The sequence below is a fragment of the Rissa tridactyla genome, chromosome 1 (genome assembly GCF_028500815.1).
Source record: "Rissa tridactyla isolate bRisTri1 chromosome 1, bRisTri1.patW.cur.20221130, whole genome shotgun sequence".
In the NCBI taxonomy this organism is placed as follows: domain Eukaryota; kingdom Metazoa; phylum Chordata; class Aves; order Charadriiformes; family Laridae; genus Rissa; species Rissa tridactyla.
In genome coordinates, this window is record NC_071466.1 from 31772203 (window position 1) to 31789803 (window position 17601).

Here is a 17601-nt window from a genome sequence, read left to right on the forward strand (position 1 = left end):
TTAGTCTATTCTTGGAAGTGAACTGTTGGAGCAGAACATAGTGAAATTTTTCACATCCAGTGCAAGCTGAGTGCTTCCATATCTTCAGTATGTAGAGTTTACATGAACGTTAGCTGAGCATTCAGATCCCACTGTTAAACAAACCTTGGTCCTTATGGCTAGCCAGAATGATCTTTTTTGCAGAAAGGACACAGTCTTTGCATCTAACAAGAAACTAATCTACATTTTCTTTAGAGAACCCTCCTGATCACTGATGAGCAAATCTAAGCATGCACTTGTAGTACTACTAGGAGTAACCCAGGATCAAACACGTTCCAGTCAGGACATGGCTTAGGCAGGCACTTCTGGTTCTCTGGTGTGGAGGATTTAACTCTGCTGTGTCTTGTGGTTCACGTGCTGCCTAGAACAATTGTGTTGTGCTAATTCTTTTCTGTCATGGGCAGTGACTGGGGCTGCATGGAGTCATTTTATTTTTTTAACCTGGAAGTCTGAAGAGGAAATGCAGCTTCCAGCATGGAAAACAACATGGTGGAAATCGTTCTGTCAACAGAACTGCCCCAGACTTATATGCTTTGCAAGCAGCTTTAGCTGTTTTTTGTCTATCTTGAGGCATTTCCTTCTGTTACAGAACATCTTGTAGTCAACATTTTACTTACGCTTCCTTACCTGCTGCTTGCATTTCCATAGATAAAAACTAAGGTTAAAGTACAATTTGTGTGGCACTAGTGGCATTACAATGCAAGTCTCTCCCTCCAGTCGAGACTGTGAAACCGTTCACAGGGATTTGTACAACTCGGAGTCTAAAGACACTCTTGAGGTATTAACAGGCCTCCTACTGAGATGTTATTGTTAACAAATACCAGTGTTCTGAGGAATAAAAGCGGGAGGCGCTTCATGAGGGCGGGGCTGCCATGGCTGCCGATGGCGCTGTCTCAGAGAGCGGGCGGGGACCTGCCTGCTCCACCGGTCCCGCCCGCTCTCTGAGGCAGCGCCATTCTCCTCTGCGCCCAGCCCAATCCGGGGAAGCTGATGGTGCCCGGCTCGGCTGGGGAGAAGACGCAGCGCCTTGGCCGAGAGGGCTTTTCCTCAGGCTTCGGGGTGGTTTGCGCGGTCCCTCTGAGGTGAGTAACGCCTCAGGCGTTGAGGGCCCGGGGCGGGCTTTGTCTTCCTTTCCTCAGAGAAACGGAGACATAGCTACCAAGTTTAACCGCTGTTAATGCAAAGCGCACACCGAGCGTGCCTGCTCACCTGAAAAACACCATCTTTAATCACATAGGGGCCTTCAGAGTTTTTTTTCCCAAGTGAATCAATCAGCGTGTTTATTTTCCAGCCTCTGAGTAAATTGGCATTTTGTCCTTTCAGGAACAATTAAGGCCTGAGATGCCTACTAAAACCAGCTTGTCGACCGTTAAAACACCCATGTGTGCACTGGTGTATATATAAAGTGAGTTTAAATTGTGGATAACAAAGTGCCAGCGTATTGAAGAAAGCACATAATCTGTAAATCCAGTGATAGGACACGTGGGAATGGTTCAAAGCAGCACCAGGGGAGGTTTAGACTGGGCATTAGGAAGCGTTTCTTTACAGAGAGGGTGGTCAAACACTGGAACAGGCTTCCTAGAGAGCTGGTAGATGCCCAAAGGCTGTCAGTGTTTAAAAGGCATTTAGACAATTCCCTTAGCAACATTCTTTAACTTTTGGTCAGCCTTGAAGTCAAGCAGTTGGACTAGATGATCGTTGTAGGCCCCTCAAACTGTCCTGTCCTGTCCTATCCTATCCTGTCCTGTCCTGTCCTATCCTGTGTTGTCCTGTCCTGTCCTATCCTGTGTTGTCATGTTCTGTCCTATCTTATCCTGTCCTAAATCTGCCAGTCTTCGAGGGCTTTGCGCATGAGCACCGGTAACTTTTTCCAGTTTGATCTTGCTTATGCTGTTTTAGGTCAGAATTGTCACTGGAAGCTTGAAGTTTATTGTTTGTAATATTGTGCCTGGTGAGTTTTTGTTTAGCGTTACCTGCAAAAGTGCAGGTAACAAAAAGAAGATGCCAAGTTGTAGGCCTATAATTTATGTTTTCAAAGAGCTTTAGCATTCAAAATTTCATTTTCATGCTCATTTTCAGCAAAATCACAACAGTGGTTGGAACTGTATTTATGGTAATACTGAATAGTTGTAGATACCAACATTTGTCACCCATTCTCGTTATTTTGCAGTTGTTTTTTTTTCTTGTGCAGGTTATATTAACAACAAATTTCAAGATATGAATCAAGATCATGACAAAGTTTAGAAGATCATCCTGTGAAAGAGACTGTTTGAAGAGAAGAGTTAGACCTAGGCTTATAAAGAATGGAAGAATACAAAGTGTTGAAAGTACTAGGAGAGGGATCCTTTGGCAGAGCTCTCCTAGTTCATCATAGAATCAGTGACCAGCAGTATGCAATGAAGGAAATAAGACTTCCCATGGTAAGCGTGGCATGCACATCACCTCACCCACAACTTAAAAAAAAAAAGAAAAAAGTCATCGTTCTGGATATATTTTTGAAATGCTGAACACTTTTGCTGAGAGTTTTGTGTATTAGGTGCATGTAATTGCTGATACATAACTTTGTCTGAGTTGATGTTGTTGATAAGTAAAGTAGCAAAATTTGATCAGTTTCAGAAAGTGTTACATTTTGGGAAGTGTAGCCCTTAGGAAGACAATGGGAATGAAACCCCTGTTCTCCTGATGCCCTTGGCTGGATTCCCATTGATTTCACTAGGATGCAGACTTCATCTGCAACACCTAATGAGGAAATTAGCCTCATATTATTGCTGGTAATTAGTTATTTGGGTTACCTTCTCTGCACTTAGTTAAGCAACAGATCACAAAATGGAGGCACTAGCTTTATGGAGGCTGAAGCTCAGTTAATACCTGGGCACTTGGCTTTATACCGAGTTCATGCCATGTAGACTCTCAGCTGTTTCAAAGTCAGTGTGTGCTGCTTTGTTTCATAATTCTGCACTTTTAAAATAGGAAAAGTCAGTAACTGAAGCAGGAAAATATCCTCTCAAAAATAACAAACAAAAACCCGCACAAAAACTGAAGAGGTCTTCAGCTAGTAATAAACCATAGATTAAAAATGATGTGGTTTTCAAGTTTCTAAATGACTTCTTAAAATAACTGAGGAACAATTCTTAAAAATATTTTCCTTCTGGAAAGTGAGATGCATTGTGTGTATATGTGAAAATTTGTTAGTGTGACATTTATATAAGCATACTTACATTTTCAGTCTTCATCTGATATAGAGAACTCTAGGAAGGAAGCAATTCTTTTGGCTAAAATGAAACATCCAAATATCGTTGCCTATAAAGAATCATTTGAAGGTAAATATAAAAACTTAAAATACCTTTATTTGTTTAAAGTTGCATATTCCCGAGGGATCAAGATTATTTTGTTGTTGTTGTTTATAATTCCTGTTATAAACAAAATACATGTTTATTGTAATACATAATACATTGCATGTAGTCGGAGCTTTATAGTACAAATAATATATTTCTGCTAACGAAAATACTAATTATTCTTAAATTACCTAAAATTTAGCTGATGGACATCTCTATATAGTGATGGAATATTGTGATGATGGAGATCTAATGCAAAAAATTAAACACCAAGGAGGAAATTTGTTCCCTGAAGATACGGTAAGAAAAGACAGCAGTTTGAACCAAGGACCTAGGAATCCTTTTTCATGTAAACTGAAGCACCTTGCATCACATAAAGCAAATTATAGATACACAAACACCTTGAAGTACCTTAAATGAAACAAAGACACTTATAAATACAATAGAAGCATTATTTCTTTGTTAATTTCCAGCAGAACAAGATGAGAATTGGACTTAAAGGAATAAAAAAGAAATTGCTGTCTGTATCTGAGAATTGTGCAGGCAGTGTGAAAAACAGGGTCAGGTTTGCACATGTAAATTTATGCATTTGAGGAAAAATTTAACACAAACTTCAGCCAGAATTTAAAGCACAGTAAGAAGTACTGCAAATGAAAAGTAAATAAAGCACTCTGGTAAGATAAATTAAACTAGCCAGGAGACTAAATGGTTGCATTTTATGTAATAATTAAATGTTGAAACTGTTCAGCAGGCATTAACTCCTTTTATCACAGAGACTATAAAATGACTTAGGAGAAGGTGCAGAGTGACATTGTACTGATTGAAAACTACTTCCTGCCACAGTTAGGAGCATCTTCTTAGTTAAAATGAAAAGAACAGAATCCTCACCTAATCTAATATTTAGATTGGCCAAGCATCTTTAAGAACTTTACTTGGTACTTTTAAAAATAATACATTTCCTTTTAGAAACAGTATGTTATTTCAGTGTGGGTTTTTTGTTTCTTTTTCATTTGCTACTTTACTATGAAGTTGTAATTGACTACTTATAAAAATGACCATCGGATAAAGTGCCATGTAGTGACTCCTTAGCTTTGTTATTGTTATGTATTATTCGAGTTTTCTAGGCACAGGTAGTAAACATTCCTTCTGCCATGTTAAAATATTTTATTTTAAACCTTTATTTTAAACCTTTGTCTTTCATGCTGAGTGTAGGCTGTTACGCTAGTTACTTTTAACTCCCAGATATTCTGAACATGCTGCTATTTTCTTTCTTGATGTTTTTTTTTTAATCTATTAGTAAAGTATTCATTATATGCTGTAGCATTGAGCTGTTATAACTCGTAGTTACTCTTTTCAGATCCTTCACTGGTTTGTGCAGATGTGCCTGGGTGTGAAGCACATTCACGATAAACGTGTGCTGCACAGGGATATCAAATCCAAGGTGAAAAGAGCAAGTTTTGTTGCCATTAATAAACTCTCTTCTGCATGCAGAAGTTCAGCTCCCTCTTTCGTAATTTCCTGTTACTGCTATGTGCTGTGTTTTACATTTAGGCTTGAGAATATTAAGTAAATGAAATTGTTGAGTGTATGGGATGACATGATATTGTGGGCGTAATATAGCTATACCCTTCATATCCGTACTGCTGATAGCACCAATTGCTTGTGACAGAATGCATATCATTTTAAACAATAACAGAAGTATAAAATGTGTATGCAGCATGCAGTCTGTAAATATCTTGCCTCTCATTTTTTCTTTCTTACTCTTTTCTAGTAGAAAGAGAAATTAAGAAGAAAGTGTGACCTTAGTGGTTTGAGTACAGCATCAAGATTAAGGCATTTCTATGCTCTGATTCTTCCTCTGCTACTGATGTTGGGGCTTTAGGCCCATAAAACCTTTCCATTTCCCTTTAAACACAACAAAGTTCTTAATTTTTTTTTGTAGAAGTATTAGGAGGCACAAGTAAAAGGAAATATAAATATAAAAAATCAGAAGCAATTGTCACTGTGTTTTCTGTATATACAAATTGCATAAATGTTTCTTAGAATGATATTTAAGTATGTTAATCTATGCTCTTGAAATGCAGAACGTCTTCCTCACTCAAAGTGGAAGAGTCAAATTGGGAGATTTTGGATCTGCACGCGTTCTTGCACAGTATGTGGATATCTCTACTGATCTCAGTGGTGTAAAGTTTTATTTTACTACTGATAAATAGTACAGAGTTCTTAAATCATTACTTTTCATCTGGTGTTTCTTCTTTGTCATTTCAATAGTCCAGAGTCATATGCCTGCACGTATGTGGGAACTCCTTATTACGTACCTCCAGAAATATGGGAAAGCATGCCATACAACAACAAAAGGTATTTTTGTCTTCAGTGTTCACAAATAATGCCTGACTGATGTATGTCTTTTTATTAGTGTCTCAGTCTGCCTTTGTGGTTTATCCATATTTTGTTTGGAGAAGGTATCAGGCTGAAGAATATTTAGAAAGAGGTAGTTACAGTTTTTTTAAGATGAAAAGGCCTAAATTCCTCTTTACTTAGGTAACTGAGAGTACAGTATCTTTAGCCTTAAAAGTTTGAAAACTGGTGTGCAGACCTCTCTGTGCATTTGGGAGAGTAATTACATACATACAAACATACACACATGTATGTACGGACATACATGTGTATGTGTCTGTGTCTTTTTGCTGGTCTTATTTTTCTGGACGGTCATATTTTTAAAGCTCTTCTTGCCAGTCCTGATGGCAATGTAGGGATACTGGCTACAGAACTAATGACTTAGATTTATAGACCCCAGTTATTCTGGTCCTTCTGAGATAGTAATGCGTTTACAGCTTCCTCCCAGACTCCAAAATACCAAGTCATTTTATGTCCCCTCCCCTACATCTGTTCTGTGACCCTAGTTGTTCCTGGACCAAGTGACTCATTTTCCACAGGAGGGAAGAAACCTAGCACTTAAGTTTTTTTCTGCTCCTCTTGCAAGAAGGGCATCAGTTGCTTCTTGTGCAGGTGGCAGTACTCGCTTTTGGTGGAAGATGATATTTTATTCTCAGTAGGAGAATTCCTGTTGGCAAGGCCAGAATTCCAACTCTCAGAATTAGGATTGTGTGTCTGCCATCTGATGTTAAGGGCCATGGAACACAAAGGCTTTCAAGTACAGAAGGATAAATATTGTTGCAGCAAATTGCTTAAGAGACATTCTAGGAGTAAAAAGCCAACTACAACTGTATGACAGTCATCCTTTTTTACATCAGGATAGGATAAAATAAGCAAGATCATTTCCCCTGGAGATGTTAAACATGTAATTGTTTTGTCTTTTATGGTTACGTATATTTATTTTTAGTTTATTCAATTCAGTTCTGTACACATAATGAATTTCACTTTTTCTAGGCAGGATATTAAATTGTAATTTTTGGCTTAAAATTTCTCATCTTTCTCTATACCTACAGTGATATATGGTCTCTGGGATGTATTCTATATGAGCTATGCACTCTTAAACATCCGGTAAGTATAGCTTTATTGCTATCAGAAGAGTATTGGAATTCCTTAAAACTTAATTAGCTGTTAGTTGTGGTTTGATGGATTCACAGTCAATTATAATTTGACTGATGTGTTTTGATTGTGACTATAATTTGATGCTGCTGCTTCTAAAAGAAGGAAGTATTGCTCTACCCTTCTCACTCCTCCTCCACTACATGCCTTCTGTTTTTCAGCAGCTTTTGGAACCTGTTGGACCCTTCTGTAAAATACACAGTTTTCGAAATTGTTAGAAAACAATTATTTTTTTTCTTTCTTGGGTAATTTTACTTAATATCAGTGAGGTGATCTGGGGCTTATTAAGGAGTCCAGCGGCCGCCAGACTGGTTCCAGATATCTGCAGGGATGTTGCAGTGAGCATTGTGTTTTACAGGATCAAGACAATCACAGAAGATGTAGGCAAGGACACTCAAAATCTTTGCTAACGAGAATATATTGTGTGCAAGTGTAGGAAAACGTAGTAAGCAGTAAGAAGTTTTGAACCTCACATCAGTGATATACCTACTTGCTTATTCTTCAAATCAAACAAGTCAGTGTCCAAGCGCTATCCTCCTATTGAGACAGCGGGAACCTTGATGGATGGTTCTGTCATTCTGGGACACTGTCTTCTACGGTGTTGATGCTATGCTTCTCATGTGTTAACTTCCTCTGGCTTCTATATCCAGACACATGGCTAATGCAAGAGCCCTTATCAGGTTATGTTTGTTTTGCAAGAAAATGACGTTGTCCTAATTTAAGGTCATTTTTTCTTAGTTTTAAAGGAGTCTGTGGATAGGTGTGTGTTAGCCTAAGTAGGTCTGTGGCAAGGCTTTGGCAGTGTCACAGCTATTCAGGCAGTGCTCGGAGCTGGGATGCCAAGGAGTGGAGTATTCCCTTTTTAGCAGCAGTGAAATAATATGTATCTGGTTTTACGTGATGGTCACATATGTTCTTGCATAATCTATCAGAGGTGATATAAAAGCCACGCCATGGATGCCTGGCACTCTGCAGCCAAGCCAGCGGGGTGTGGCATAAGAAAACTTTCTGCATGGAGATAGAAGTTTCTCAGCCATTTTTGCTCAGGCTGTTGCCGTCCATGGTTATAGCTGTCCCCGCTGATACCGCAGTCGTCCGATGACTTGTAAGCAGTAATTCCTGACTGAAGACTGGTTAACTGTCAGCTGAGGAAAGTAACAACTTGAGCTATTTCATGTAGATTTGCAAGAGGGTATTTGTGCCTTGATAAGCTACTTCTGATGATTTATTTTTGTTTATTTTAAATTGAAGTCTGCATCTTTCCTGGCTTGCAGTTTCAGTCTTGTAGTTTGATTCTGACCTCAATTATATGAAGTAAAGGACACTAAGACGATCCAAATTTACTGAATGCTATATTCCTACAAAAATAAAATTTGAATGTCGTGGTTTAACCCCAGCCAGCAACTAAGCACCACACAGCTGCTCACTCACTACCCCCCAGTGGGATGTGGGGGAGAATCAGAAGAGTAAAAATGAGAAAACTCATGGGTTGAGATAAAGACAGTTTAATAAGTAAAGCAAAAACCACACATGCAAGCAAAGCAAAACAAAGAATTTATTCACTGTTTCCCATTGTCAGGCAGGTGTTCAGCCATCTCCAGGAAAGCAGGGCTCCATCACGTAATGGTTACTGCTTAGCAACAGCTGAAATATTAGCGTGTTATCAACATTATTCTTATCCTAAATCCAAAACATAGCACTGTACCAGCTGCTAGGAAGAAAATTAACTCTATCCCAGACAAAACTAGGACATTGAACAATTTTAAATTTATAGGAGTTAACTCCCACCTGTTTTCCAGTTGTACAGGTTATTGTTTGCAGTGTCCATTATGATCTGGCTTTAGTCAAACTTTTTATGCAAACTGTGATATTTTCATTCTCAGCAAATTACATTTCTGTCATTGTTAACATAAATAAATGTCTATGTAATAGCCCTGGAAAATGTAAAGGAAAGTTACTGATGTGTTCACTCAGGGTCATTATTCCACACCTCTGAATTAGAGCCCTGAAACTGTCAAACTGGGAACCAAATCAGTATGGTAGTAGCGAGCCTACACATAGAGACATACAATGTATTTTTATATAATTAAACATGCTCTTAAATTATATCAGCTGCTTTTTACCTTGTGCTTTAACTCCATGCTCTAATGTTAATTTATTTTTAATGCAGTTTCAAGCCAATAGCTGGAAGCATCTCATCCTTAAGATATGCAAAGGGTCCTACAATCCACTACCATCTCACTATTCCTATGAACTTCATTACTTAATAAAACAGATGTTTAAAAGAAATCCCAAGAATCGTCCATCGGCCAGTACTATTCTTGCAAGAAGTTGCTTAACCAAACTTATCAAAAATTGCTTGCCTTCTGAGGTACGGTGTATTCTTTGCCTCTAGATTTAAACCGTAGTATCTACATTTTAGATACTAAATCAGTTTCTTTTGTAGCTTGTTAGTGTATAACAATATAAAATGTACTGTGGTGTAGGCCCTACTCTAAAGGCCATAAATACAGTTGTAGACTTCTCAGAAAAATGAGTTTTTAGAAGGGTTTGTTTTGAAAAAAAAAAGTTGAAATACTGATATGATGCTGCTGAAATGAGATATTGTTAGCTGTTAGCTATAACAGTACTTTTGTATAGTAAGTCTGTTTTTAACATAAGCAGATACATATGTATAAGCATATACAATAAATTTGAGAAAGGTTAAAATGGTACAGTACTTGCATCTCTTTATGCATATTCCAGATGACAAGTGAGTTTGAGCAGGTATTAAAGGAAACCAAGAAACATGAAGGCAATGCAGCAAGACCAAAGGGTAAGTCAGCAACATTTTTCTTGATGTAAGGAATGACAAAATGACTAGGAATTGTAAGATTGTAAATACAGCTATAAAACATTAGTATATGTTCAAATCTACTTTTAATTATTTTAAATATTATTTATATTATTGATATTGTATGTAAATATTATTAATATGTCATATTATTGAACTTGTATGGAAAAATGCTTGAAGGGCATAAATTCTATTCCAGCATGAGAAGTATGGTGCAGAGCTACAATACATACATCATGAGTCTTAAGACTTGTGCTAGAATTAAGCCTTTCAGTTTTAAAATGAGCAAAACTTCTAGCTGTTGCATATATTTTAAATGTGACAATGCCTTCTTTCCCAGAATATGGTGAAGCAAGTTATTTTCATTATTTAATTTTTAGAGAGAATGTTGGATTTTCTTCTTATGCATAAATTTAGCTACACCAAAATTTGTACACATTTGGAACTGAGTAGTAGAGGGACTCCCTGTTGAGAATGAGCAACGTTGCAGAAGTGTGAAGAAGCTTTCACAGAATTGTCATTGCTTGGTTCAGTGGTGTTGCTGTCATACCTCTGGAATACTGCTTTACCACAAATGTTTACTGAAGGTATTAACTCTTGAACCTGTTCCTTCACGTATCAGGTAGTGTCATGGCTGGTGGAAGCTCAGATAATAAGAAAGAAAATAGGGTAAGTATTCAAATATAAATATAATATTAATATTTTAGTAATTTAGAATGCTCTGTATTATAGAAAAGTTCATATGGAAAATTATTAGTATACTAAACCACAGAGGGTCAGCTGTCACCTGTGTTCAAATTGCAGACTTTTCCTGTGCATTTCCCACCACTGTAACTTTGATGCTTCCCACATTTAGATTAGTTCCAAACTAAACTAGTTCCTTATACCCCTGTCAAGAAAAAAAAAAGAATCCAAAAAAACCCTCTCCTGTTTTTCTATGTTTTGAGATACTGCAAAAATTAATGCATTTTCTTTGCTTTAGGGACACATTTTGAACAGGCTGCTGTGGAAACAGTGTAGTCTGGACATAATTCTCGCTAAGTTTTAGGGCCCATGTGAAATTTCAGGTGAGGAGAATTAAGTCGCAGGTGGCCAAGGTACATTATAGCACAGCCTGGCTCAGCCATATTGAGTATATTTTTCAAAACATGTTCAATACGCCAGTAAGGCTTCTTTTTTTTTTTCTTTTGATAAACCTGTCAGTCTGAGAAGCTTAATATTTGGGTGCATCTTGTTTTCCCTGGGAATATGACTCATTTGTCTTTACATTGCTACTGTTCTTAAATGTAAAAAAAATAAACCCACAAATTGCGTATGTGCTTATCTTTAAAAACTGAGATTGTCTGTCAAAAAAGGACACATAGGGTGAAATACAGTGCAGTAATAGATACAGTGCAATTGCAATTGGTTTCATGGTATCAGTGGTTTAGTTTTCAGACCGTTAGGCCAGCCATTTAATAGCAAAGCTAAAATAATTAATGCCATGTTAATATTACTGCTTTGTTTTTCTCAATAACAAGGATAATGATTAATAGTCTTTACTCTTTTAAAGCAAAGTGAAGATGAAAGCAAGCATAGCTCCTTAGAAAGGAAAAATAATACTAAGGATTTGCGTGAAAGCACAAAGGAACAAAGAAAATCTGATGAAGAGGGTAAGTTTTACAGTGTTAAGGCTGATGCATTTCCTTCTACGTAGTGATATCTAAATGTCAATGATCCAGCCATTTAAACAAGTAGAGCATCAAGTCTGGACCTATAGAAAACCGTGCCACTGTCTGTTACTTCTGCAATTATATTGATTCATACTGCTCATCTGAGATTTCAAAAACACTAATAAAAGAAAAATCTTGGCCAAACTGTTAAAAAATGATTGATCGAAAACATTTGGTACAGAGTAAATGTATGGGGAACTGTTACCAAGTCCAGACTTGTACCCACAGAATCAAACGTCACTGTTAGTGAAGTGCTGTACGCTTACAGCTAGTTCACATGGACAGAGAATCAAGTTAGATGCTGGTTGTCATCCTTCTTTTGGTTGCAGTTACAGTAGAAACTTCTGATGTCCTCCGAGGAATTACTGATTTGTCACATGCCCATAGGAGACAATGGGAAAAGAGAATATCCAGTACTGTAATGGATGTCCTGGAAAGTGCATCCTTGCTTTCTTCCAGTTTTACATCTGAAGAGGCTAAAAGTAAGATTTAATTAAATGTGGTTTTAATTCAAGTAATATAAGTGGTTCTTTACAGGTTTTAAAAGCCAAAACTTTACTGGTCATATTTTAAATGATGTAAAAATAATTTTAAAATATTTTATTAACAAGCACTCAAAAAGTCCACTATGCTGAAGAGAATTTATTTGTGGTCTTGTGTGACAGGAGGATTGCAAAGAGTGATGAAAGCCACAGATAACGTTAGCAACCTTGAAACTACAATCATTACTAATAAATTATCCTACCAACCCTCCTCCTAATATGCCATTTGTGGGGGTAACACTGAGGAATTCATTTGATGCAGAATGCAGCTGCCTGTCTTTCAAGTACAGCATACTATTGGGAGCATATAACATGTGCACCTCTACTTCTGTTATCATTTAACATACAGATTATGCCAATGACAAGAACTATTAATGATGTGCCTCAGATGTGAGGCAGAGATTCTTCTTCTACATCAACAGCTTTTAATTAGAAAACTTAACATGGGATTTCTTCTTAAAAACATTTCAATTTTAAAATGCCCCACACTGTTTGTGATTATTATAATTATTACCTGTGATTATGGATGTGTATTCTAAGTAAATGTGAACAGTTGCTATTGAAATAAATAATCAAGATTTGAGTAGTCAGAAAATTCCCAAGCTGTGGTAGGAACGTTACATGATAATTATATGCAGGGTGAGGGAAGAGAACAGAAGAATGCATGCATTTAGGTGTTCGGCTATTAAAAGGCACAAAAATGGCCACAGGCTCCATTCTGTGAGATTTATAGAGCTACCAAGTAAGTTTGCAGAGACCCCTCACACTCCTGGCCAGTTTCTTCTGGCTCTCTGATGGCAGAAGGCCCCACTGTGGCCTTTGGTAATTTTCTTTCCTCTTAATAGTGACAGTATCAACTTCATGTTGAGAGGTCAGCAGAGCTACAGATGGAAACATCTAGACTCTTTTCCTCCTGTATTTTTCTCTTGAATGTGATCTTGTAATCCACACTGATAATGCAGTTTTTATTAATGATTTTATACCTAGGTGGCTGTGTTATAAACTACAGTGAAAATAAGCCACGTAAGCAGTGGAACAAGGAAACTCCTCAGACCCTGATGAACATTCTCAGTAACGCAGATGTCAGTTTAGCATTTAAAACATACACAATTTATAAACCAGGTAAATACCCAGGTTTGTTAATAAAGCCTTTTTTTTTATTTTACATACACAGCCCCTACATATAGAGCTTGTGCATTTGAGTTCACGTCACAACAGGCTGTTTGGGGGTTTTTTTTAAGTTTGTTGAATGAAATGTGGGATTACAAAAATCCCAGCTGAGAATCCATGAGTGATTGCACATCTCTTTATGAAGAACTTTCAATGGCAGCTCAATAGCTGAGTAAGATTGTGACAAAAATGCTGACTGTGACTGCAGAGCCATGAAGTCTCTGTCCTGCTGAGCGGCCTGGTGTACACGTTAGGGAGGTGCAATAAATAGGCTGTAGCCTCGTCAGGTAAATCCACCTTCAGTAAGTCAGTAATGCCCTGTTTTGCAGACAGGATGGCAAGATGGCACAGCTAGAGATGACTGTAGTCTATAGATGCGCACGGCCATAAATTGTAAATACTTGTTCTGCACTTCAGTTGCATTATGAGTTTATCTCTCCACTTCAAATAGATAACAGCTTGTACTGGAATCTGATGAGAAATGGGGACACATTAGAAAGACTATATTGTATTTATACTCTTAATAATTTTATTTTTAAAATTAAAGGATTTCAGTGACATTTTCATTTTTATACTTTCAAAGCTTCTGGAAATATATTAAGAGGTCCACTTTCCGATGAAACTGAAGCATCCGATGAAGTAGATGGTGAACATGAAGCTATTGTCATAGATTCTGAGAGACTTGAGCCTAGATCTGATGATGATGACACGTACGTCCAAATGACATCCTTGTATTTTTGTTGTCTTTGGTTCCTCTAAGTGATTTTTACAGAAAGACGTTCCCCCGAACAAAATGTAGTATTTTTCTCAGCATCTAAATCCATCCCTCTCTTACGTAATGATCTTAAAATTTAGTGTTTGCTATCTTACAGGTTTTCTTTGCTATATTTATAGTTATGGATGGTGTTGAGATTAAACATGTTGCTTGTTACTAGCAGATAGGCCAATAATTTGCTGATGACTTTGCAAAAGTGAAAGCATGAGATGAAATTAGATCCCCAGTAAAGTGCAAAGCCTTCTTGCATGAAAAATCTTTGTACTCTGACCGTGAAATCAGATAACCAGTGGCAAATCTACTTGCCTAGTAGTATGTTTGCTGTTTTTGTGTATCATTCTTCCTACTCTTTCATGCATAGTGCAATAAAATCTCTTTGGTACCTACTTACTGAGACAAATTTGTTGATACTTTCTAACTTCCATGTTCTGTTTAAGTGAGTGACCCACTTCTGTTTTTGAAAGAGCAGAGTGTACATCAACACATTCTGAACATCTGTATTTTACAGATGTGGGTATGTTTTGGGGGGATTTCTTGGATTCTCAGAATCTCAGTTTATGCCATTCTTTATTTTTGTGGCACTTGGAGATGAACTACTTAAGCACGTATTACTGCAGTTCAGCGGCAAGCTGTTAATATCAACATATTTGCAGTCTCTTAGTATATGCATTTGTTTCTGCTTTTGATAAAACTTATTTGGGTAAATTCAAAAGAGAAGAACAGCTATTGGTTCCTTAATCACAATTGTGCAGGAAATAAAGTCTCTCGTGTTGATATTTTTAATGTAATTTCTCCTAGTTCTAGGGTAATTTTAGGGGGAAAAAGGAAAATAAAGATTAATAAAGTTGTATTTTGCTTTGCAAAATAACATTTTGAAATCTATTTTTAGGGACTTCGAGGAAGATGACCCAGACTGGGTGTCGGAACTGAAAATGGTATTGAAACACAGTGACTGAAAACTTGAATTTATGTACAGTAACTGAAGTTAGACTTGCCAGTATTTATAATCCAAATCATTGTTGTTAATAGTCTTAGTTATTAATAAAATTATTTCAGCAAAAAATTCAGAGTGGGCATGTTTTCTGTATCACTAAACTGAGGGTGGAAAATGCATAACAAGTTTTTTTAGCTAGAACGCTTGCAAATAACAAGTGTAGATGTTCAGTGTATTTGGAGTTGGTAGTAGCTTTGCAGAAATGTTCAGTCAAAAACATTAGTGCTAATAGCATTGTTCAGATTTCCCCCTTGAAATATTTCAAAGAGATGGTGTAACACTATGAGAATGTGTGAAGTTTTTCTTCCTCACTACATACTGAAACACTACATTGTGGTGGGTTGACCCTGGTGGGACTCAAGGTGCCCACCAAAGGCCACTCTGTCACTCCCCTCCTCAGCTGGACAGGGGAGAGAAAATACAACAAAAGGCTCGTGGGTCAAGATAAGGACAAGTAGATCACTCACCAATTACCATCAGGGGCAAAATAGACTCAACTTGGGTAAATTAGTTTAATTTACTTTCCAATCAAATCAGAGTTAGATAATGAGAAATAAAAATTAAATCTTACAACACCTTCCCCCCACCCCTCCCTTCTTCCCGGACTCAACTTCACTCCCGACTTATCTACCTCCTTCCCCACAGCGGCGCAGGGGGACGGGGAATAGGGGTTGTGGTCAGTTCATCACACGTTGTCTCTGCTGCTCCTTCCTCCTCAGGGGGAGGACTCCCCACACTCTTCCTCTGCTTCAGCCTGGGGTCCCTCCCACAGGAGACAGTCCTCCACAAAGTTCTCCAATGAGTCCTTCCCACAGGCTGCAGTTCTTCACCAGCTGCTCCAGCGTGGGTCCCTTCCACGTGGTGCAGTCCTTCAGGAACAGACTGCTCCAGTGTGGATCCTGCATGGGGTCACAAGTCCTGACAGCGAACCTGCTTCAGCGTGAGCTCCTCTCTATGGGGCCACAGATCCTGCCAGGAGCCTGCCCAGCATGGGCTTCCCACGGAGTCACGGCCTCCTTTGGGCATCCACCTGCTCCAGCATGGGGTCCTCCATGGGCTGCAGGTGGGTATCTGCGCCCCCATGGATCTCCATGGGCTGCAGAAAGACAGCCTGCCTCACCATGGTCTTCACCACAGGCTGCAGGGGAATCTCTGCTCCAGTGCCTGGAGCACCTCCTGCCCCTCCTTCTTCACCGACCTTGGTGTCTGCAGTTTTTGCTCTCACATATTCTCACTCCCCTCTGGAAGCAATTGCTGTTGCCCAGTTTCCTTTCTCCTCTTCTTAACTGCGTTATCCCAGAGGCGCTACCACAGTCACTGACGGGCTCAGCCTTGGCCAGCAGTGGGTCCATCTTGGAGCCACTGGCATTGGCTCTGTCGGATGCAGGAAGCTTCAGCAGCTCCCGGCGGGCCCTCGCCGTCCCTGGCCACTGTCCCGGGCCCGCCTGCGGGCGCTGCCACCGCCCCGTCACACCTCCGCCGGGGGGGGCGCGGAGCCCGGGGACGGCTCCTCCTCCTGGCTTCGGGGGCTCCGTAGGCCGCTGGGCGCACGCAGGTACCGCGTCCCCCGGCAGCGGGTCTGGCCGGGCCGGGCCGGGCCGGGCCTGGCCTCGCCTGAGGGGAGGGAGGCCGCGGCAAGGGCTGCCCGCCGGGCGCGCCCCGTCGCTATGGCGACGGCACCACAGGGGAGGCGGGAAGGGCAGCGGTCCCCCAGCGGGCACGGTGGCAGGAGGTTGTAGACCACCACCCGTGACTTTGTGTAGGTCCTGCTGAAAGGGAGGCGGTGGCCCAGTGGTCGAGCCCCGTCACCCTGGCCGAGGTCTGGCCCTGCTGCCCTCCCCAGAGCCCGCTTCAGTCGAGCTGTCGGCAGAGGGGAGGCCCGGGCGGTGAGAGGCCTGGGTGTATAGGCAGGATGAGGGCAGCAGCCCACCTGTCCCGAGTGGCCGCTTCTCACCAGTGACTACCAACCGGAGCTGGCGTTCACCCCAATACCTAAATTATAAATGCGGGAATATCAGCCCGTCTGCGCTGTCAAAGCAGCCCTCAAAAACTGCCAGTCATGGTCTCGGAAACGACCAGTCACTCGAGGTAGCCTGTTGCAGAGCTTGCCTGGTCTTCCTGGCAGGGAAAGTCTAGCATCTCAACAAATCTCCCTTGCTAAAACTCAGGCCAACTAGTAAGAACAGTTTTATAGTGTTTGCTCATATTTAGGTGTGTAAGTTTGCTTATGGGTACGGTGCAAGCGCCCAGTGACATTAACGTTTCTGCCAGAGGTTTCCAGATGGAAGCTGATGCTCAGCTGCACTTGGCTGTGGTCTGCTGCAAAATGCAGTGGCTTCTCATTTTGCTGCCAACATTAGAACGCATTAGTTTAAACTAAATCAGCATGAAATAGATTATAATTTTATTTTTCCCATTAACAAGAACAATTCTGTAGTACCGTTAACTTCAGGAAATAATGAGTCAGACTTTCCAAAACCCTGTCGTAATCTGGCATAGTGCTTTCTGCTGCCTTTTCATGTTTTAACTTTAGGGTGTACTAGGACTAAGCTTCAAGCTTTTCTTTATGAGACACTCATAAACTTGCTGCTTATTGAAAAATCAGATCCTCAATAATTTGCAGACTTGCAGGAGATGACATTTTGAAGA

General features: G+C 39.7%; 1 protein-coding gene across 2 annotated transcripts; it reads left to right on the plus strand.

Annotated features, from left to right (window-relative positions):
• Nucleotides 1–1018: 1018 nt before the first annotated feature.
• Nucleotides 1019–15021, plus strand: NEK3 (NIMA related kinase 3). 2 transcript variants are annotated; one of them, XM_054182946.1, is made up of 16 exons: nt 1019–1121; nt 2231–2459; nt 3266–3359; nt 3577–3674; nt 4732–4815; nt 5459–5526; nt 5646–5732; nt 6824–6878; nt 9097–9297; nt 9672–9741; nt 10382–10428; nt 11312–11411; nt 11801–11953; nt 13001–13135; nt 13767–13893; nt 14848–15021. In XM_054182946.1, the coding sequence occupies exons 2-16, from the start codon at nt 2343–2345 to the stop codon at nt 14912–14914; spliced, it is 1503 nt and encodes a 500-aa protein (XP_054038921.1). In that variant the 5' UTR covers nt 1019–1121; nt 2231–2342; the 3' UTR covers nt 14915–15021. The 2 variants fall into 2 exon arrangements, with proteins under 2 accessions (XP_054038921.1, XP_054038930.1); XM_054182955.1 differs by lacking the exon at nt 1019–1121 and having other exon boundaries at nt 2400–2459; nt 3282–3359.
• The last annotated feature ends 2580 nt before the right edge of the window (nt 15022–17601 follow it).

Bases quoted from the DNA above. Each gene is read 5' to 3' on its own strand.
- NEK3 (XM_054182946.1), top strand. From the start codon at position 2,343: ATGGAAGAATACAAAGTGTTGAAAGTACTAGGAGAGGGATCCTTTGGC. The intron at 5,733-6,823 runs GTATTTTTGTCT...CTATACCTACAG, and splicing joins ATGCCATACAACAACAAAAG to TGATATATGGTCTCTGGGAT. The intron at 10,429-11,311 runs GTAAGTATTCAA...ACTCTTTTAAAG, and splicing joins ATAATAAGAAAGAAAATAGG to CAAAGTGAAGATGAAAGCAA.